The 21,558-nt window shown below is 39.8% G+C and overlaps 1 protein-coding gene across 4 annotated transcripts; it reads left to right on the top strand.

The window, feature by feature from the left end:
• Nucleotides 1-1,118: 1,118 nt before the first annotated feature.
• Nucleotides 1,119-18,798, top strand: fyco1a (FYVE and coiled-coil domain autophagy adaptor 1a). 4 transcript variants are annotated; one of them, XM_085347904.1, is made up of 19 exons: nucleotides 1,119-1,184; nucleotides 1,903-1,950; nucleotides 2,873-2,984; nucleotides 3,681-3,787; nucleotides 5,793-5,918; nucleotides 6,996-7,102; nucleotides 7,755-7,898; nucleotides 8,039-8,132; nucleotides 8,246-10,699; nucleotides 11,208-11,300; nucleotides 11,922-12,040; nucleotides 12,122-12,289; nucleotides 12,923-13,075; nucleotides 13,257-13,486; nucleotides 13,857-14,004; nucleotides 15,529-15,615; nucleotides 15,836-16,046; nucleotides 16,679-16,788; nucleotides 16,936-18,798. In XM_085347904.1, exons 3-19 carry the CDS (start codon nucleotides 2,924-2,926, stop codon nucleotides 17,009-17,011), a joined length of 4,488 nt encoding a protein of 1,495 aa, XP_085204030.1. In that variant the 5' UTR covers nucleotides 1,119-1,184; nucleotides 1,903-1,950; nucleotides 2,873-2,923; the 3' UTR covers nucleotides 17,012-18,798. The 4 variants fall into 4 exon arrangements, with proteins under 4 accessions (XP_085204030.1, XP_085204029.1, XP_085204032.1 ...); XM_085347903.1 differs by having other exon boundaries at nucleotides 2,870-2,984; XM_085347906.1 differs by lacking the exon at nucleotides 1,903-1,950.
• The last annotated feature ends 2,760 nt before the right edge of the window (nucleotides 18,799-21,558 follow it).

Genomic DNA, 21,558 nt, shown 5'->3' with positions numbered 1-21,558 from the left:
AGCAGAAGCCACAACAGAGTCATAGAAGGTCTTCAGGAGTGGGCCCTCCACCCCAAATGACCTGAGTCTCCGCAGCAGGTACAGCCTGCTCTGCCCTTTCCTGTAGAGGGCGTCTGAATTATGAGTCCAGTCCAGTCTGTTGTTCAGATGAACACCAAGGTACCTGTAGCTGTCCACAGCCTCAATGTCCATACCTTGGATGTTCAGTGGTTGCAGTGGAGAATGCTTGTGCCTGCGGAAGTCTACCACCAGTTCCTTGGTTTTACTGGCGTTGATCTGGAGGTAGTTCAGCTGGCACCAGTCCACAAAGTCTTGGGTCAGACCTCTGTACTCCTCAACTTTTTTTACCTCAACTATAGTGATATCACCAAAATGTGTTTCTAATTATTTGTGCTCCTGTGGAAGCTGTAAAGGTTTAAAAAAAAATAGGGTGTAAATGCTAGAAACAGAAATCCACATTAGATGTCACAATATCTGTTCTGTGGCACACCAAATTATTAACAAATAATGGCTTTCCAATTTTTGAAAATTTATTTCAGAAATCACTCATGAATTAGAATGAAATGTATATTAAAAAATTACAAGCTTTCTGAAGGACATTCATATTGATTCATGCTATTATATTCAAGAGTCATTTCATTGTCATTCAGCACAACCTCAAGGACGCAATGCAGGATGAAATTACGATGCACAAGCTCAGACTAAAACATATAGAAAAAAACTCAGTGCAAGGTTTAAATAGAAGTAATAAATATATAAATATAAAATATAAAAACAATGGTACATATTTAAAAACAAATAAAAATGAATCAAACATTGATCGAGAGATGTTGCAGTGCTGATTGCAAAGATTATTATTTTTCTGGGCAGATTTGTAGAGTATAATAATCTACCAAACTTTTTCTAATCACAAAGCTGCTCTGCTGACAAGTAAAGGACAAGTAAAGTGGGACACTCGTGGAAATAGGGACACTAGGTCACATGACCACACTGTTTGCTAGGCAAACAAACTATCCAGCGCTTATCTAGAGCCCGCCTACAAGCCCCGCAGTGATTGGTGGGGAGACCGAATGTCGCTTTCTCAATGGGGTGACTTCCTGTCAATCAGGACACTCCTAACAAGTTTGTGTGGACGCATTAAACGCTCTGTGTTGGTTGTTATGGGTTGAGTTGAACCACTAAAAGTATGTTAAAGTTGTTGTTCTTTTGTTATTTTTATTAAGCAGCTATGTAGAAACATGTCAGATTATTTAAGTTAGCTTTTCCCGCTGATGTCAGGGTTATTTTTAAAATACCCGTTAAATGTGTCGAAGCGAAAGTAACGTCACCGTGACAAAAACACAAAGGAACGTGATTAAGAGTTTCATATATCAGCTGTGTGTCCTACGGTATGGTTATAAGGGGTTTGGAGAAGCGATAGTGAAGAGTTAGTTACAGCTGTTACCAGCGTTTTGAACGTTGTTACCAGGAGACTCACATTACCTGGTCAGGTAGCATACAAATGTAACGTTAAACCAAAACGTACGTTGACGCCACCACAAATGCTCGTCGTGCTATCATAATGGGTGTTATCTTACATTCCCAAGTTTTAGACACATACAATACTAATTACAAACCAATTAAGAAATGCCTGCTGTAACTAATACCCCCGACAGGATTATCACGTTATGTATTAACTTCCTTTGGTTGTGGTTTTCATGTATTTATGTACAGCTCAACAATTTTAATAAATACTATAAGCCGATATGCGTCGTTTTCCAGCATACCACCCCAACGAGGTTTACTCTGTGTGTGAGCAACAATCTTGCCTTTACAGTTGATCCTTCAAATGTTTGTGCCTTTTTACTGTTTCAATTATCTGAGGCCTGCAGTATAAAATAGGATTATTTTTTTTTTATTCAGGTAACTTCACTACTGCTGGACGGTTCCTCTGACCTCTGTCCTCCGATTGTAAGAGGCTCTGAAGTTTGTTTATAGCTTATAAAGTTTTTGTGTTTGATTTTTTTAACCTGATGGCTTCAAACAATTTGAAAAAAACAATTTTATTTTTCTGTAAGCCTTAATGTATGATCCTAAAACAGAGCAGCTGTTTGAACTTGCTGACCAAATTTGCAGATAGCCTGAACATATGCTTGAATTTTTTAAAATATATTTATTTTTTACTCTCAGACTGTTAAACACCACCGAGGCTGTAGGTTAAAGAATAAGAACTAAAACTGTACTTTGAAAATTAATTTAATAAAATACTCAGTTATGATCCATCAGATTCTCCTGTCTGTAATGACAGAAACCTGATTTTGATAAGACTGTTAACTTACACAGTCAACAATCTTTCCTGACTTCAACTAGGTTAAATGTTATTAATATAGCACCTCTTTTCTTTTATTCTTTCAGTCTGTGCTGTGTGTTAACCACAATGTATTTTCTCATAGTACAGTTTCATCTTACTTTTAATAATCAGCAGCTCTGTTGCCAGTACACTTATCAGCAGTTGTAACTGATTAGATGAGCTAACTTAGTGAATTAATAACCTGCTTATCCTGATTGATAATGTTAGGAGAAGTGAATCCAGATAACAGAAAGATACCGTCCGCGCATTAAACTTTCTTTGTAGTAGAGACCTATGAGGATGTATTTATGTTTAGCCTTTTGTTGAAATCTGATATCCACAGTAAATACTGTGCTCTGTCACAAACTATTGTACCTCTGTTAGATTGAATTTCTGGCCTAAACTGCATTTGCCGCAAAGATGTTGAGAAGTGTTCTCATCCTCACACACGTTTGTGTGGATCATATGTGGCCATAAGAGAATAAAGAGGGAGCTGTGATCCTCCTTTTGTTCCTAACTGGTTCTGATTTTCTGATTCAGCAGACTTTATACGACCCTGTGACCCCTGGTTGCCAGGGAGCGAGAGGTGGGGCCATGGCTGCGGGGACTAGGGTCGAGGAGAACCAGCTCCAGAGGATTATCCGAGATTTGCATGGTTTGTCAGCTTTGTGTGTGTGTGTGTGTTTGAATGTGTGTGTGTGTGTGTGTGTGCGTGTGTGTGCGTGTGTGTGTGTGTGTGTGTGTGTGTGTGTTTGTTTGAATGTGTGTGTGTGTGCAATTACACTGGCAGACGTCAGTTGTTAACTGACATGGCCTCACTGAGAAGAAGAGAAAGAGAGTTAGCAAGCTGTGATTTCAGGATGTCTGCCATAGAGTCAAGTCTGAGTACAGTTTAGCAGAGGGAGACTGACTGACCCTTGCCAACAAACCATTTGGAAGCACAGGCATCTGACCTCATGTTTGTGTTGTAAGGGTGTGGTGGCAGCCTCTGTCAGCATGCAGCGAGACAGAGAATGCGTGCTCAGAGTGCATCCATCACGGGTGTCTTTCCAGTTTTTACGATGGATAAGAGGCAAGTTTTTATGTAAAAATCAGCTTTACTGGAAGAGCGTGACAGTGGAAGTGGTTAGAGTTATAGGTACCAGGACTATTTGAGTTTGTGTGTTACCGAAATGTACACTTTGCATTCACTCAGTTTCCTGTCTTAATAAATTAGCTGAATGAAGACATGCTGCTTCTTTCTGTTTTTAAGTTTACTTTATATAAAATGTATGAACAGTTCCCAGTTTTCCAACATAATCTACCTGCTTTGCCAGTGATCGGTTTGGAATTATTTTTGTGTCTATTTCAGAGTCTGTTGCAGAGCTTGCAAAGGAATACAGAGAAACTGGGGAGCCAATCACAGATGACAGCACCAATCTCCAGAAATTTGCCAACAAACTGGAGTACCTGCTGCAGGTGAGGTTACACAGCTAGCTAAGGAACAACACGTAGTTTCTTAGATGAAACAAAATTAAGAAAATGGACAGGAAGCTAATTAACTGGAGAAACACAGCATTTTACATGACACATTACTCAATGATCTTATTTGTCCTTAACTAGTGTCTGTAAATACTTACCTTCCTGTTTGACTTCTCCAGGCACTAAATTGAATCAAGAGTCAAAAACGCTTAAAAAAATTCTGCTGCCTTGATATAAAATATATCTATATATTAAAGAAAAAGTCTTCTTCAACAGGAAGTTTAGGTCCAAAGGGTTTTTTGACAGTGACAACTTTTTGTAATTTTCCATCTCTTTATTTCTTGAAGTGCAACCTTTCACCTTTAATTTATGGGATTTAACATAAAATTTGCATTAACTGTTTATCATAAATCATAGACCCCATTTTCAGAAGCTTAAAATTAACTGGACAGACTAACATAATTTTAAATATAAGGATTGTTTGTATTCTGATGAAATGCTTTCCCTGCCTAAAGTCTAGAACTCATGGACATCACTAAAAGCTGTGATTCCTCCCTTCAGAAGCTCTTCTAAGCTTTTATTGCAGCTATCCTACAGTTGTTGACGTTTGTGGATTTCTCTGCCTTCAGTTTTGTCTTCAGTTGGATATTGCATGCTCTATTTCAGGGGTTGGGAACTCCAGGCCTCAAAGGCCGGTGTCCTGCAGGTTTTAGATCTCACCCTGGGTCAACACACCTGAATCAAATGATTAGTTCATTGCCAGGCCTCTGGAGAACTTCATGACATGCCGAGGAGGTCATTTAGCCATTTAAATTAGCTGTGTTGGATCAAGAACACATCTAAAACCTGCAGGACACCGGCCCTTGGGTTCCCCCACCCCTGATCTATTGGGTTGAGATCAGATGACTTGACTTGACCTTTGAAGAGTATTTCCCAACCTTGAGGAAACCCTTGGGTTTCTTTTGCAGTGTCCTTTTGGTTATTATCCATTTGTACTGTGAAGCTCTGATCAGTTTTGGAGCATTTGGCTGAATCTGAGCATAGAGCATGGCCTTGTACACTTTCCTTCATTCTGCTCCTTCTGTCAGCCTTCACATCAACAAACATCAGTATCCTGGTTCCACTGGCAACCATACAAAGCCATGCCATAACTCTGCCTCCTCCATGTTTGACATGTGATGTTGTATGCTCTGGATGGTGAGCTATTCGTTTCTTTCTCCATTCTCCATCTTGCCATTATTCTGGTATAAGTTAAATGTTTCATCTGACCAAAGACTTTTTTCCTGTTCCCTAGAACTGGACAGACCGTTTCAGATGTTTTCTGTTAAAGTCCAATCTAGCTGTTCTGTTCTTGAGTGCAACTAGTGGTTTGCTCCTTGTTGTGAACGGTCTGTATTATTAACATTTATAAAGGCATCTTCTGATTGCAGACTTTGACAGGGATACACCTACCTGTTCGAGATTGCTCTTGACTTACTTAGATGCTATGAAGGTGTTTATCTTATTTGTAATTCATTCATCATCCGCTTTAGTCGTCTTCTGTGGCCGTTCAGGCCTTTTGGTGTTATTGAGCTGGTAAATGCATTCGCATGTATTGGCAACTGTTTGGACTTCAAAGTTGAACAATTTGAATCAACTCCAGAACTTTTATGTCTAATACAGGCTTCATCTGGCTGTAAAACTATTTATCAGTCAGGCGCTCAATTACTTTTGAGCCTTGGAAACTATACACACAATACATAAAAGTGGCTTTAATTTGTTAATAGTTAATAAAATGCTTTTAAATTAAAGCTGAAAGTCTGCACTTTAATCATATCTTGATTGTTTGATTTAAAATTCCAGGATTTTACAGTCAAAACCACAAAAGATGTCTTACAGCCTGTGGACCTAACTTTATACTTCTTTCACCATTTTTGCTGCTGTGGAAATCTCATATAGACTTCAATTCAGGATAGTTTGGGTGCCATGTCGCTTTCTTACAGTTTCTGATACCTTCTTTCAGTTTGACCAGAAGGAGAAGACCACATTTCTTGGCACAAAGAAAGACTACTGGGATTACTTCAGTGAATGCCTGGCTAAGATCAAAGGAGCCAATGACGGTATCCGCTTTGTCAAATCCATCACTGAGGTGAGATTTGTTAATAATGACACCACTAAAGCCACTTTCCACAAATGCACTGCAGCTCTGAACTTTCCTAGACATCACCAGATTGAGGTGTCCAGCACTGTCGGGTCAGACCTTAAACCCCTATAACCCTTACAGTGCACCTGAGTGAGAATAGAGCAGGTAATAGTCATGAAAATGAGTGGGCGTCATGTGTCCTCAGGCGGCACATTAATCTCAACCATCTGAAGCTGACTATTTACGATTTTGTGCCAGGTGTGAGAAACAGTAATGAGATATGTGGAAACAGAGTAACATAGTTCTGGTTGCATGGTGACAATATCAGACAGACCTTTAAACATTCATGCTAGTTACATACTTCAATTTTTGCCTTGTTACTTAGAATCTGAAAAATCTAAAAACTGTGTTTATCCCGAGGGAAATTATTTTGTCATAGACATGTTCACTGCGGCAAGAGAGGAAAAAATGATTATACAAGAATAGAATAAAATAAAATAACTATGAATGCAAGTGACATAATGTCGGTGCAATGAATAAAAATAGAGTACCAGCATATAATGGGGGAATGGGAAAAACATTCAATAACATACAGATGAATAACGATAATAATAATAATGCACAATCTGAGTAAAAAGACATAAATTACATTAATATCAATCCTAAAAAAGTCGTCTACAGAGCGAGAAAGAGTTGTACAGTCTTATTGCAACAGGTAAGACGGATTTCCTGTGGGGGTCAGTTCTGCATTTAACGGCGATCAGTCTTTTGCTGTGTGTACTCTGTATATATATAAATATATAAAACTCAGGACGCATTTTAGTAGTTTAAGTGGCTTTAATTAACAACATATTGTGAATTTTTTTGTTTGCTTTTTAATGTGTTTCTTGTTGTCAGTTTTATATTATTTGTGCCTGTCTTTCAGTTAGATTTTGTATGGTTATTTAGAGACTAGAGTTGTTCATTTTGTTTTCGGAAAGGCTAAACAGAAAGATATTTTTCTTTGTAGTCTTTGACTCCCGGCAATGTCAGTACATGTTTTTTTAAGGACCATGTGTAATAATCTCTGATTTGCTTTAATAGCTAAAAACATCTCTGGGGAAAGGAAGAGCATTTATTCGCTACTCCCTCGTACATCAGCGACTGGCTGACACGCTGCAGCAGTGCCTAATGAACCAGAGAGTCACCAGGTAAGCCTGTCACAGCCCGATTATTTCTATGCTGACATTAAAAAATAAAAGAACACACATATTTGATTTAAATCGACAAGACTGTTAAATTTGAATAAAGCCCATGAAACACTGGCAGAAGTGAGCCAGCTGTTTATGGCTGACAATCATGGAAACTGAATCAGATGTTGATTTTTCTGTTTGATGTAGCGTTTGACGTCATTGTTTTCTGTTCTCTTAATGAACGTCCTAGAAGTAGCTCTCCTACGAAATAATAGTAGAGTATGTATAACAGTCTAGTTATTATGAAGTCGCTTTCAGTTCAGTCACTTACTTGAGTGAAATGAGTGTGTTTAGTGCGGTAGACTTATTTTAATGAATAGAAAAATGCAAAATTCTCAATCTTAATTTTAAAGAGAAATATGGTTGATTTTTGATGCTACAGACTATTTACTACAGCCTAAGAAGCTTAATGTGTGTGTGTGTGTGTGTGTGTGTGTGTGTGTGTGTGTGTGTGTGTGTGTGTGTGTGTGTGATTTTTCTAGGTGACATTTCCTTTCTTTAGTGTTTACTTTCAAAAGTATATTATTAAAGTTCAAATTTTAAACTTAATTTGTTTTTTGTGGTTTTGCTGTGTGCTGTCACGTTGTCTTTCTCACCTCTGTCCTCACAGTGACTGGTACTATGCAAGAAGTCCCTTCTTGAAGCCTCACCTTAGTGTGGACATCATCAGTCACCTGTACGAGCTCAACGAAGTCCAGTTTGACGTAGCATCAAGAGGTTATGACCTTGATGCCTCCTGGCCGACTTTTGCAAGGTAACAAAATAACTAATGAAAATAATGTAAAATTAAAAGAACATTAAAAGGTGATATATCTCTGCCTTTGAACCCACTTAGTCAGGTTGTCTGACATTAATCCATATTTCTCATTATCTGAATTGTTTTATAATTAACAGGAGGACACTGGGAAGTGCAAACTCACCTGGCCATATGTGGAAACCACCCAGTCGCAGTTCCAGTATTAACAGTCTGGCCAGCTCTTACTCCCAGGTAACTGATGTCTGTCTCTAATAACATCATTTAATTTTTTATTAACTTTCAAATGATTGCAAGATTTTCATTATTCCTTTTCTTCTTCCTTTGTTTCCCTTGAAATCATAAAGCAAGCATCTGAGTTCCTTTCCAGCCCTGACTATGGTCAGGGTCTGCTGAATGACCTGAATGAGTCGCTGCCTGCCTGCAGAGAAGATGTCAGTGAAGTTGAAGAACTTCGACTTGAGCTTGACCGTTCAGAATTGAAGCACCGAGAACTCCAAGATAAGATGCAGCAGCTTGGCGAGGAGAGTGAAGAGCTGAGAGGAGTTGTTGTAGATCTGCAGAGACAGCTGGATGCATCGCTTACACTTAATGAGCAACAAAAAGGCTTGCAAGAAAACTTTTATGCTCTGCAGCAGAGAGAGACGGCTTTATCCAGAGAGGTAGAAGCACTCAGAACTGGGGAACAAGCCAAGCAGGCTGAGCAGCTGCTGCTTCAGGAAAAGCTGGCTGTTGCTGAGGGGAAGAACATGGAGCTCATGGCCAAGATGGGCGGGTTTCTGAATGAGAAGGACCAGCAGACGGCCAAGTCCTTTGATTCTGCACAAAAGATACACGAGTTGCTGGACAGGTTGAAAGAAGCAGAGAAAGGGAAGTTAGAAGCAGTAGCTGAGGTTGAGAAGAAGAGGAGGCAAACAGAAAGGCTAGAGGAAGAGCTTAGAGTCAAAGAGACATCTGCAAAGGATGCTGAAACAAAACTCGGAGCATTACTTTCGTCTGTGTCTGAGGAGAAAGTCAAGTTGGAGGAAAAAGTGGAGGAGCAGTGCTTTACAGTTGACAAGTTGCAGGGGGCCTTGGTAGTGAAAGAGAAGGAGGCTAGCAACCTACAGAGGCAACTGCAAGACCTCCAACGATCTCTAGAGGAGAAAGAGAAAGAGGTAGTAGAGGTGAAGAAGAGGGCACAAGAAGATAAAGATGAGATGCAGAAAAATATTGGTGACTTGAAAGAGTCTTTAGAAGCAGAAGTTGCTTCCCTTATAGAACAGCTTAAAAGAAAAGAGGTGGAGCTAGCCTGCAGCGTTGAGACACTACAACAGCTGCAAAGCAAGAACCAGGGTCTGATCACAGAGAGAGACAAACTGAATACTAGGATTGCTGAGCTGGAGGAGAATGTCAAAGAACAAGCTACGAAGATAGAAAACGGCAAGACAGAGTACTCCGAGCTAGAAAAGGAGATGGCAGAAAACAGATCGGTGCTTGAGGCTGAATTAGCAGCTTTAAGAGCTTCTGAGAAACAACTTAGAAGCCAGCTGGATGACACCAAGGTGACAGTAGATGAAAAAGAAAAGCGACTGCGTGAAGAGAACTGTAAGCTGGATGAAAGTCTGCAGCGAGCCACCATGGCTGCAAAGCTCTCAGAGACCACATTGAAGCGTCTGGAGCAGGAGAATCAGAGTCTGAGGGAGGAGCAGAACACTGGGAAAGCAGCTCTTAACCTCATCCAGGCAGACTTGAAGAATGCTCATGAACAAATTGGAGAATTGGAAAAAAACTTAGGAGCTTCACGCAATAATGAAGCCAGTCTTCAGGAACAGCTCCAAGTCAAAGAGGCCCAGCTCGAGAGTAAAGAGACTGACCTTGTTAAGTTGCAGTCCAGGCTAAAAGATTTGGAGACCAAGGAGAAGGAACTTGAGATTGCCAAAGCTGATGCTGAAGCCACCTGTGCTAAACAGAGTGAAATGCTTAAAAGTGTGACCTCTGAGAAGCAGGTGATGGAGATGGCGCAGTTGGAGAGGAGTGCTGTCGAAGCCAAGGAAAATCAGGAAATAATCGGAAAACTAGCTGTGGTTGAAGTCCAGTTGGAAGTCAGGATGAAAGAAGTGTCCAGACTCCAGGCAGAAGTGCTGGACCTTAGGGTGCAGGTGCAGAGATCTGAGGAAGAAAACTTAAAGTTAAAAGCACAGCTGGAGGTGACAGAAGCCCAAAGAAATGAGCTCAGGACCCTGACTGAGCAACTTAAATCCCAGACAGAGGCACTGAATCAGAAGCATGTTGCAGAGCTCGTGGAGTGCAAAAAGAAGGAAGAGGCGCTCATTGAAAAGCATGATCACGAAGTCGCTGCTCATGCCGAGCTAGCCATAGCTGCAGCCGCCATGCGAGAAGAGTTGTCTACCCTGAAGGCAGACAATAGAAAGCTAGCTTTAGAGAACAACGAGATCCGCGAGGGTTTGCACAGGGCAAACACCGAGATGGCAGAGCTGGGGATGACCATCTGTAAACTGAGTGCAGAAAAAGAGGAGGTCAGAGGGCACTGGGAAGGCGATTCTGGGAAGATTATAGAGCTGGAGAAAGGGGTTGAGCGACTAGAGAAGTGTATGGAAGAACTACAACTGGAGAATAACAGTTTAAGACAGGAGCTTACACAGAAAGAGGCACTTCCGCAGACTATCGTGGAGCTCCAAGAAGAACTGGAAAAGACTAAAAACCAAGTGCAAACCATTAAGGACTCAAACAAAGAGGAGATGGAGGCCATCAAGTTCCAGATGAGCTCAGAGAGCATGAACTATCAAGTGCAGATAAAGGTGAGAGGAATAAATGTGTTAATCACGACTTGTCTTAAACCAGCAGTAATTAATTTTAATAACTGAACTCGGGGATAGACATCTCAGTCAGTTCATTGCTTTCACCAGAATATCTCAGAAAACCGTTCACGTGCACCAGTGGATTGAACCCCGGACTTTGTCTTCAGCAGCACCTGTTGTCATTGTTAATTCAGATGAAACAACTTCAGAATATTTGGTGTACATGTTTCCTTCTGGCGTCCTCTGGCTTTTTCATCTAGAGCCATGACTAGATAAAATTTCAGTTGGTCTCAGAGCTTTTGATTTATGATCAAAAACATTCAGCTCCAGCTGTACTTTGCGTTTAGCACTAATGAGCACATTAAACTTTTTTTAGGTAACACCCTAGAATAAAATGACGATCAGTAACAGCATGTTGACATTGTTATTATAATCTGTTAGCTCATTATCGTTTAGTTCAAAGACACGAGCATGGCTGTGAAACCCTTCTCTTACGCCCACATTTCAGAGTTTGAACGAACAGTTGGACAAGGTGACAGCCGAGCTGCAGGAGGAGCAGAGGAACAAGTCCAGCTTGCAGGCTAAAGTTTCTGAACTACAGGTTTGTATTTTTCAAATGCAGTCTAATCCAGCCATTTATGGCAACAACACAAGTAGATACAAAGTCATGTTGGAAAAATACTAGTTAGATCACCAAGAATTCTAATATTTAATATATAGCCTGGAGCAGACATCAACATTTTAATTATTTGCATAATGATTGGAGCAAAGGAAGCTAAACATTACATAAAATATGACAAATTCTATTATTTGTTTTGTTCCTCAGCAGATTTCCTTTAAGTCTCTTTTACTTTTATTCTTTTCACAGGTAATGACATGTTTATTGTAAGACCAATTTGTCTTTAGTTGTAAAAGTGGAGTAGATACACAAGCTCTGTGATCGTCATCAGATACATGGCTTACCTAAGTGTGCTTGAGGTCATATGTTTGTGCATGAGGTTAGGTGTTTTAATGCAGTTGTGGCCTTATATCATCAAATACTGGTTTAACACAGGTTTCTGTTGTTGCTCCCATTTATTTTTCTATACCCTCCTATAGAGCAAGAGGGCTTTGAAAAACAAACAATTATAAATAGGGTTGTTTTTTTTTTTATATGGAAAAACCTTCTATAAATAACACAAAAATTGCTAATGGATACACTGCATGCATTTGTTTTACGAAGGCTGAGAATGAGGAATGCTTGCACCTAACGAGAGAGAAAGATGCTCACATCACCAAGACAGAAGCAACCATTCGTGAAAATGAAAGCGAGATTGAGCAACTCAAAGACGCAGCAACCAGGTACATTCATAATCAGTAATACTTGTGAATTCCAACTTTTAATGGAAAAAGGGATCTCTACTAATTTTCTCGTGTCTAAAGGGCTGAAGAAGCACTCCTGGCCGCACAAAAGACCTGCGAGGAATTAAAGGAGAAATTGAAGACGGCGGAAGCTGACAAACAAAGCAGTCATCTGAAGATGACCGCAGAGATCGATGACCTCAACAGAACCAAGACGAACCTTGAAGAGCGGCTCATCGAACTCTTAAAGTATGGCCATTGTCTCTTGTAGTTCTTTGCAAGACTGTCAACAAGGAGAGAAAATTTTAGTGAGGAAAGGTGTCATTAGGTCTGAGGAGCAGGTGAGGGGAGGCTTCTCTAAATGCTGAGCTAAATTACTGAGATTGGATTTGACAGAAAGACTTTGATGGAGACAAGAGCAGAAAATGTTGGTGAGAGACTCTACTGACATAAACAACAGCTTTTTGTGTACCATTATTCACTGTATTCAGAAACCTCAAACGCTTTCATACTCTGCATAGAATGAAACACAAAAACAGTGATTCATGCAACTCCAGTGGGATGTGCCCACGTTAGTTCTTCCATTTGTGCTCTTTTATTATGCACGTCTTCATTATTTGTCTTAGTTGCATCGTTTCAGAAATGGAGAGATATTCCATGTTTCAGTTTGTATGCGTTCTTTTGCATTAAAGCAGTTTATGAAGTCCAACTAAATGACAAATTTTGTTCAGCGAGTAATTGTTCACGATACTTCAACTGCTTTGAATATTGAGTTGATATTGAGAATTGAGCCAAATCCATCCCACGCAAAAAAATTTAAAGGCTAGACTGAAGACAAGACTGAAATCTGACGTTTCATTGTCATTTTTGTGCTTGAATCAGGGACAAAGATGCTCTGTGGCAGAAGTCTGATGCTCTGGAATTTGAGCAGAAACTGCGAGCAGAGGAGCGTTGGTGGCTGGTGGATCAGGAGGCCACCAACTGTCTCGATTGCAAAGGCCAGTTCACCTGGTGGCTGCGCAGACATCATTGCAGGTTTGGTTCTGCACCAAGGCCTACTCTCCTTTTCATGTTTGTGCATACCCTGATGTGATTTTCACACTGCATGTAACGTAGAATCAAATCCACTTTCACACTCGAGTGATGATAAAAATGTGGATTATGGGTAAAATATTTCTATGCATGTATGTTTAGTTATTTATTTGTAATGTTGTAGGCTCTGTGGCCGCATCTTCTGCTACTACTGCAGCAACAACTATGTTGTGACCAAGCAAAGTGGGAAAAAGGAGCGCTGCTGCAGGCACTGCTACACCCAACATAGTGCAGTGGTGGAGAGGTTCACGGCAGCAGAGTTAAGCCCCTCGGATGTGCAGCCTCCTCCACCTGGAGCTGGACCTCAACCACCTCCTGAACCAGCTTCATACATACCAACTCCCAGGGTCACAGGTGAGAAGAAGAAACATGTTTACTCACTAATTTCACAAATGTCCACATGCACCGATAGTTTATTGGTGTACGTATCTGACCCTCACTCTTCATGTAAGCAGAAGTGAAAGTTTAGTTGAGGAAGGAGGACAGAAACCTTTACTGTGAATTCCTGTGCAATAGACAAATGGGGAAGATGATGACATTTTCATTCAGAGAAAAACGCAGTTTGGCTCAAATTCAGAAAAAAAAAACCCAAACTGCGTCATTCGTCTCAATTCAGTCCTGTTACATTTTTACTTTTTAATGCTTGCATGATTTTTTATTTACTCCAGACTGCACATTGTTCTTTGTTGCATTTAATCTGCTTTATTTACCTGTTCGCTCTCAGTGTCAGATCCTAGTAACACATCTGAAGCTTTTGACATCATCACAGAAGAGGAGGTAAATGGTGTGTACGACAGTGATACCACCTCTCAGACCACTGCAGGGTCCCTGGAGGGAGAACAAGACCGCAGGCATCCAGGAGCGCTGGATTTGTGAGTGCAGCGTCTATGGGCAGACAAAGCGGAGCGGATGCCGATGAGTCATTGCTCCGCGTGTTGTTTTCAGAGTCAGCGTGTCACTCTGTCATTAACTGCTCAGGGTCCTCAGGTGAAACTCAGCTGGAGAGATCAATCAGAAAAAACACAAGATACCACAGTGCTGAGCACCAGTAATTAAGCAGCTCTTAACTTATATTATTAACAGTAACATTATCGTTATCTGTTTAAAACACGTAACTGTTGTGAGTGTCTCGCTTTGCTCTTAGAAAAGACCATAAACGTGGCACCAGCCGGCTTGTTAATGTCGAGTTGATACAAAACTCTTCACAGACTTCAAAGCAAACATTTCAGTGTTGAATAACCATCGGATGGCGTTTTTGTCAAGGTCCAGTCCTGGTTTAAAAAAACCCACTGACATCACTTTGAGAGGCCTCGTGAGAAAGAGGCATTCAATAATTATCTTCTAGTAATCTTAGTTGATTAGAATAAAACAAAATAAAACATTGTCCACAGCAAGAATAAAAAGAACAAACATTTACCTCAGTGGTGATGAACAAGCCCAGTTCTTATACTACTGAGCTAATTGAGTTGTTGCTCAACTAGGTTATGTTCCCTGGATTTATTATGCTGACATCACAGATAGAAAAGTTAAATCCAACAGCAACAAATGAAACAGCAGATGGCTGCAAACATGAATGACCTAAAACTGTTTTGTTTTTTTTAAAGAGGAGACTCTGGTAATGCTTGTTTTTGTGCACAGAGACATGTGGCCATCTGTTCACAATCCTGCAATAAACAAATTAGCTGTCAGTTTCTAAAAAACAAAGAAAGACAGTTGCATTTAATTCCTTCGTTGCAATAATCTGAATAGATGTATCACTTTGTTAAAAACACTCTGTTCTACATGGAAACAGCGACAACATGTCTGTGGTTCGGTGTTTGCAGGCCTACCGCGACCGGTTGTGACCAGGGATGTTATGTTGGGGTTTCGATCGTGTTTGCTGGGTTGTGTTTACAGATAAGAGAAAAGAAATAAAGGAAGCGGTACCACCAGATTACTTTCATTTTCTGGAGAACACATGTTTGTGTACTGCTCTTAATAGTTCTTAAAATAAAGAAACTTTTATAACAAAAAAGTGCTTTATTAGTGTGAAACAGGTTACTTAACCAGCATCATCATAACATTTATGCAGCAAAGATGTGAGGTTGCTGAAAATCAATGTAATTGGCGTTTTTAACATTAAGCATTTGTGTTTGGGTGAAATGAGGTAAAACATGCATTAAATTGCAAAAGTACTGACCCGTGGGTACAAATCTGAGTCCACTTCAAATGCATATGATGTTTGAGCATGTCCCAGCAAAATTTAAAATACAGATTAAAATTAGCTGCACTCTGTGTAGATGCTGTGGAGTTTTATGTTGATGTGAGTTATTTTGTTTAATAGGTCTTTGCCACTGAAGTGTTGCACAACAGTTTTCATAACGATTGTTCTCTGCGTCTCGTTTCGGATTTTGTAGAAGCACAGGAGAAGTGACCCCTGATGACGAGCAAGTTCCCACTGTTCAGGATTCAGAGATCAACCTTCTCAAATCAGGAGAAGTCACGTGAGTTTTCATGTGGTCTAAATATATATCATGCTTAAACTTAGCACAAAACATAAGGAAATTTGATTATTTCTTTGCTGTAACAATCCTTCTTGGCAATAAATCTTATATGGCTGGAAAACCTGAAGTCAGAAGTTTGCTATTAAAAGGTATCCTTTAAATATCTATGGGTTCTGGTTCTGGTCTCATCCCTAATCATAAACCTTCATTATCATTACAGGGTGGCTGTCCCTCTCAGTATTGATGATATCGCTAAGTTTGGTGAGAGTTCCCGGGAGCTCTTCATTAAGTCCAGTAGCTACAGTGTTATTACTGTTGCTGTGATTGATTCTGGGCCAACTATAAGCTGGATGTTTTCCTCCGAGCCCAAGAGCATCTTCTTCAGCGTGGTTTACCGGGAGTCCACTGACACTCCGGTGCAACAGTCAAAGGTACAGTTAACTTACTGTGAGCTCAGGAAATCTCTGTCTACCTTTTTTTTATATAGCCTCTTGTGTAGAGGCCTAAACACTGTGAGCATGTGTTGATGTGCACATCTTGTAAGTCTGCCACTGGCAGCGTCCATAAAAGCAACTGTTGCAGATTACATCATTTTAAATGGAAGGAAATCGCAAACCTGCATGAAAGGCTTTCCGGTTGTTGCCAAACTCAAATACCCCACACTCACAGGTGATGATTTCAAAGCAGAAGTTATCACCAGACCCAGTGTGTGCTTTCATGGTCACCCCTACAGACTGCACGGTCTTTTTGCTTTATTTTTCAAACATTATTGACTGAAGAAAACCACTGCAGGAAGCCATTGTTGCTCAGCAGGGTGAGCTGCACATTCTTTACTTAAAATGTCAGAGGTTTTAAATGAGTTGTGACCTTTCATCTGGCGTTCTATCAACTCCCTCCCTTGTCGGTATATCCTGATGTTTGTTTGTTTGTTTTTTTAATTTGATTTGGTTCAGTTTTGATGACCGTCGTATTCTTTATTTATATTTGTTATGAAAACCTGCGGCAAATCTTTCACCTGTGCACTGAGATTATTTTTAAAGGCCTGTTTCTGTTCTGTTCTCAGGTCCTGATTCCTCTCACTCGCTGCGTTTCCCATAAAGAAACCATTCAAGGACAGCTGAAAGTTCGGCATCCTGGTCTCTACACCCTTATCTTTGACAACTCTTTCTCTCGGTAGGTCACGATAGTTTAGAACAGTTTGTTCCTCTTTTTTTGCAGAAGTGTGTAAATTACAGAAATGCCATTATGTTTGCCAGCATTTGTGTTTGGCTTTTATGTAAATTTTTAAATTTCTTTTCAACCAAAACTATTCTTCAACAGGTTTATCTCCAAGAAGGTTTTCTACCATCTGACCATGGAGAAGTCCATAATCTACGATGGCAGCGACTGCCCATGAAACTCTCTCTCACTCTGCCCCCAGAGACGTCATCCTGATGCCACTGTCAAACCTAAAGGAGAACTGACATTATGGCTTATCACTGACCACTTCCACTTTTGTTTCCAAAACCAAGTATATTATTCCAAAAAATGCTCTTTACCACTTTAACAGTGCGGTGTTGGTGTTTTGAGGTATGTTTATTGGTAAACTGTGGCCTATGCAATATTGTCAAGAAAGGTTTTAGAAGGAAAAATATCTATGCAACTTTTAGGGTATTTAAAAAAAATACATGCACTAAGTAATATTCATGGCTTTAGTTCAAGTATATTTAGTTAATTAAGCTGGATTTTTTGGGGGGGGTTTGCCAAGTTTGGTAGTTTTAGTTTTGCTTCTGTTTTAGCAAAAATGTTGTTGTGTTAAGGAACGAAGGTCACCACAAGTAACACTAATATGACATTTGATAAGATTGTTCAGAAGCAACAAATACTTTACTATAAAAGTTGTCTATGAAGACAGAATGATTTTCTTTTCTTTTTTTAAAAATACAATTTGTGGTTATTTTTAAATGTTTCGTGCAATCTTTATGGTGCAAACCATTGGTTCACTTTGTCACTTTTTTGAACACTGTGGCAAGAAAGAAGCGAAGCAGAAATGTGTTTAAGGGGCCTGGAAAAAGCAGTTACTGCTCCACAACATGCCATAAGCACTTTGTGCAAATCTCAGGAGTTAGAAATGCAATTGTCCTTTAGGGGATGCGTGCCCCATTTTATGTTTTTGAAAAATGTATTTTTAAAAAATAGAAGACTGCCATTTTGCTCTCTTTGTATCCAGGTTATGGAATAAGATGAAGTATATCTTCCTAATTAGTTTGTTTTATAAATTACTTGCAAATTTTTATTTTAATTGTGTTGCTTTTATGAGTGAACTGCAGCATGGGGACGGGTAAGTCTTATGAGGTACAAAAGAAAAAAAAAGATTGAACTAAATTTATGCTGTTTCTTCTTTGTATCAGTATCCAGACTGAGTCTTTGCATGACTCTAACTTTAAATATGTTGCTGAGTAGTAACAGGCTACTGTACTTTCTAAGTGCCTTGTAATTCTAACTGTCAGGGATGTTTGATGTTCAAATTACACATTTTTAGTTGTGTTGTCAACTTAGAACACATCATCTGGTATGAATTGATATCACTCTGTTAACTGATACTTAACTAACTTTCTGTGTGAAATGGCATCTAAGTCATGTTCTGCACATTATACTATATTTTTTATTTTATCGGTGTGAATGTCTTTTTGCTTTTTTCCCCCTTATGAATCTCTGGAATCCTTTCATCTTTGCTCTGGATGATACATTTTTTCTTGTGATGAAGTAGGATGTTCATTTCTGGTTTTTGTTTGTTTGTTTGTTTGTTTCTGAGCAAGGCAATAAGAAAAAGCAACTTTGGTCACTTTTGAACACAGCCCTACGGTCTGGGTCAAGCAAGTATGCTGCTTTTTGTAGAGGCCTGTTTCCACTATAGTCAGGTCTCTTTTTATCAGCTTTGATGGGTGTAATTGATGCAAAAACTATGCAAAGGTGTTTTCTTTACAAAGCTGCACTTTGTGAAAAATATATTTAATTTGTTACAAATTAAATGAAAATCTGTTTTTATTATCTTTTTCAACAGTGCACACAGGGACAGATTTTTCTACTAGCTGGTTTTGAATGATTACTCTGGGGGAATAAATTGTGTGGTAACCAATGCTACAGAGACTTGAGTGTAACTAAGAGACCTGTCAGACAGCCTACAAACATGAATAAAATGAGAGAAATGATGTCTCTGCACTAATCTGTGTCTGATTTAGTATTTCAAGGGAACAAGATGAGCTCTTTAACGTGTTTCTTAACATTACATCCATGTACATTTGCTTTCTGTTGTATGACCTCCAAAAACAAGAAAGTTTTTTTTCTGTGTTTGATGAGTAACTGAGTTCAAAAGCTGCTAGTTGGTTCCTCTGTTGTAAATCCTATATCCTCTATTCTGATATGGCTTTGCAAAACAAAGAAACCACAGAGTGTTTTTCTCTGTTAAAGATGAAATACATAGCTCAAAAAAATTAAAGGAACTCTGAGTCACCACAGTTTTAATTCAATTCAATTTTATTTATACAGCGCCAAATCACAACAGCAGTCGCCTCAAGGCGCTTTATATTGTACAGTAGATCGTACAATAATAGATGTTAGGAAGCAGAGACCTATGCAGCCTAATCCTTATCTCTCTTGACTGTTTTTTTCTCTATTTTTGTCTTTGATAATGTCACAGTGTAATTACTGGCTGCGTGAAATGGTACAGGCAGCCCATTCAGATTGCACAGGTGTTTCAGATCCCACAGGATGGCCCGTCAATATCTGCCATCACAAGAAGCTTTGCTGAGTCTTCTAGCAGAGCCTCAAGAGTGTGGAGGAGATATGAGGAGACAGGCTGTTACACTAGGAAAGCTGGGCAGGATAGTAGAAGGACATCAGCTAAGGAGTACAACCAATATCGACTCCTTTGTTAGAGAAGGAACATGAAGGGCAATGCCAGAGCCCTGCAAAGTTATTTCCAGCAGACTACACATGTCCATATTTCTGACCAAACTGTCAGAAATGGACTCCGCGGTATGACTTCCCATCCTTTACTGGGACCTGTATTACAGATGACAGCGAGTTCACACTGAGCATATGTGACAGGCATGAAATAGTCTTGTGAAACGATGGCATCTCAAGACTCCCTGTAGAGGACCTTGGGCCCTCATACCTCCCTCAGAGATTCTGCGTCTGACAGTTTAGCCAGAAACATGTACAAGTGTCCCACTGGCAAACTCCTGTGCTAGTAGTCAGAGAAAGCCTTGCAATGGCACGTATGGATGTGCTATACTGGAGAAGTTGGATTTCCTGTGCAATGTAAATGGGCTGCAAGTATCTCATGCTAAATCTAGAGAAAAGATCAGGAGGGATGAGGAGAGATTGTCTTCTCGTTTCTTTTCTTTTCTTTTTTGCAAGAAAACGTGATACAAATTATCAAGAAAACTTGAATAGAATAACCTTGAAGTTTAACTGACTTTGTGTTTATACTGTAAATATTAGAGCTTCCCTTGATTTTTTTAAAATTTATTTTATTTTTTAGCAATGTACAATTGCAATGTACTAAGTTTTTTCTCTCTCAAAACAAAAAACCTTAAGACAGCTTGATATGAGACACGCTGTCCAACTACAGTACGCAAGTGATATTATCAAAGCACACATTTATGCGTATTTGGCGACCCAGCCTGGCTCTGGAAGGCAGAGGAGCACAGCTCTAACTGCATCTGAGCTGTGAAGCTTGCAGCTGAAGCTGGGAACTGATGCTGCTTTTCAAAATAAAAGACAAGAACGATATGGTCCAAATTCGCCACACGTACCTGATACAGGTCAGTCTCCCCTATTCCTGCGTTATTGGCGTTGTTGTTGTTTTCATGGAGATGTGTGAAAAGTTGTTTATCCACAAGCATTACATACGAGAAGCCCAGGGGCGAGGCTTTTATTGTGAAAATGCATCCCGGAATCCCTACATTTATATTGTTGCCATATTGATAAAAGTATTTACACCTGGAAAGAGCGCAGCATCCCGTCCTCTTGCTGGAGAGTGTCTCAGGAAAGCAGTTTGGACTCAGCGGAGAGAAACCTACTGAGCGGACGACATGTACAGTGTCCGAGGGATTTTCCTCACTCTGTGTTTGGCTCCAGCTGTGAGTGTCTTTACTTTGACTGCATGTTTGTTGGGTTGTTTTTTTTTTTTAAAGAAAAGTCATGATGAACTATTTTTATTAAGTAATAATCAGCTGAAAAGCTTATAAGTCGCCGAAATTCCAGAGATAATTCTATTATTAAATAAATGTGTCTGAAGCAAAGCAGCAAGAAAACAGTGTAATTACACGGCTGAAGCGCATCAGCTCCAGGTCATGTTTTTAAACATTTTCTCTGACTGTGCAGATTGCATGATTTGGACTGCATTACTTAAAAGAAAAGCACATCGGTAACAAATCAATCCGCCTTTTTGAGCTTCTGTGTCTGTTTCCAGACAATTGTTCTTCACAGAGGTTTAAAGTATTTATTTTTCTGACGTGAATGTACACACTGATATACTGCGTTTCAGCTGCACACTGAAGGAGTTGAAATATTGTCACAATGTTAATGTACTGCTGTTGCTTTAAGACTATAGATTACAGAGAGCATCGCGGATTACAGTCAGGTACAGTTTTAGGTGCCTGATGCAAATATCATAGCAATTCATTGTATTTAGGCATGTAGACATGGTCAGGATGACCTGCTGAAGTTAAAGCCCAGCTTTAGAATGAGGAGCAAAGGTAATTTAAGTGTCTGAGGAAGCAGGGTTGTTGGTGCCTGATGGCTGGGTATGTCAGAAGCTGCTGATCTGCTGGTATTTTCTCACATATCAGTCTCTAGGGTTTACAGAAAATGGTCCAAAAATGAGAAAATATCCAGTGAGCAGCAGCTCCCTGGGTGAAAGATTCTTGTCAATACCAAAGGTCAGAGGAGAATGGT

Source organism: Diplotaxodon limnothrissa, linkage group LG23 (genome assembly GCF_057381915.1).
Source record: "Diplotaxodon limnothrissa isolate DT_005_m linkage group LG23, D_limnothrissa_male_GT1.1, whole genome shotgun sequence".
NCBI lineage: Eukaryota > Metazoa > Chordata > Actinopteri > Cichliformes > Cichlidae > Diplotaxodon > Diplotaxodon limnothrissa.
Note: the sequence above shows the minus strand (reverse complement) of the source record. Positions and strands in the feature narration are given on the sequence as shown.

Bases quoted from the DNA above. Each gene is read 5' to 3' on its own strand.
- fyco1a (XM_085347906.1), top strand. From the start codon at position 2,924: ATGGCTGCGGGGACTAGGGTCGAGGAGAACCAGCTCCAGAGGATTATC. The intron at 2,985-3,680 runs GTTTGTCAGCTT...TGTCTATTTCAG, and splicing joins GATTATCCGAGATTTGCATG to AGTCTGTTGCAGAGCTTGCA. The intron at 13,487-13,856 runs GTGAGAAGAAGA...GTTCGCTCTCAG, and splicing joins ACCAACTCCCAGGGTCACAG to TGTCAGATCCTAGTAACACA.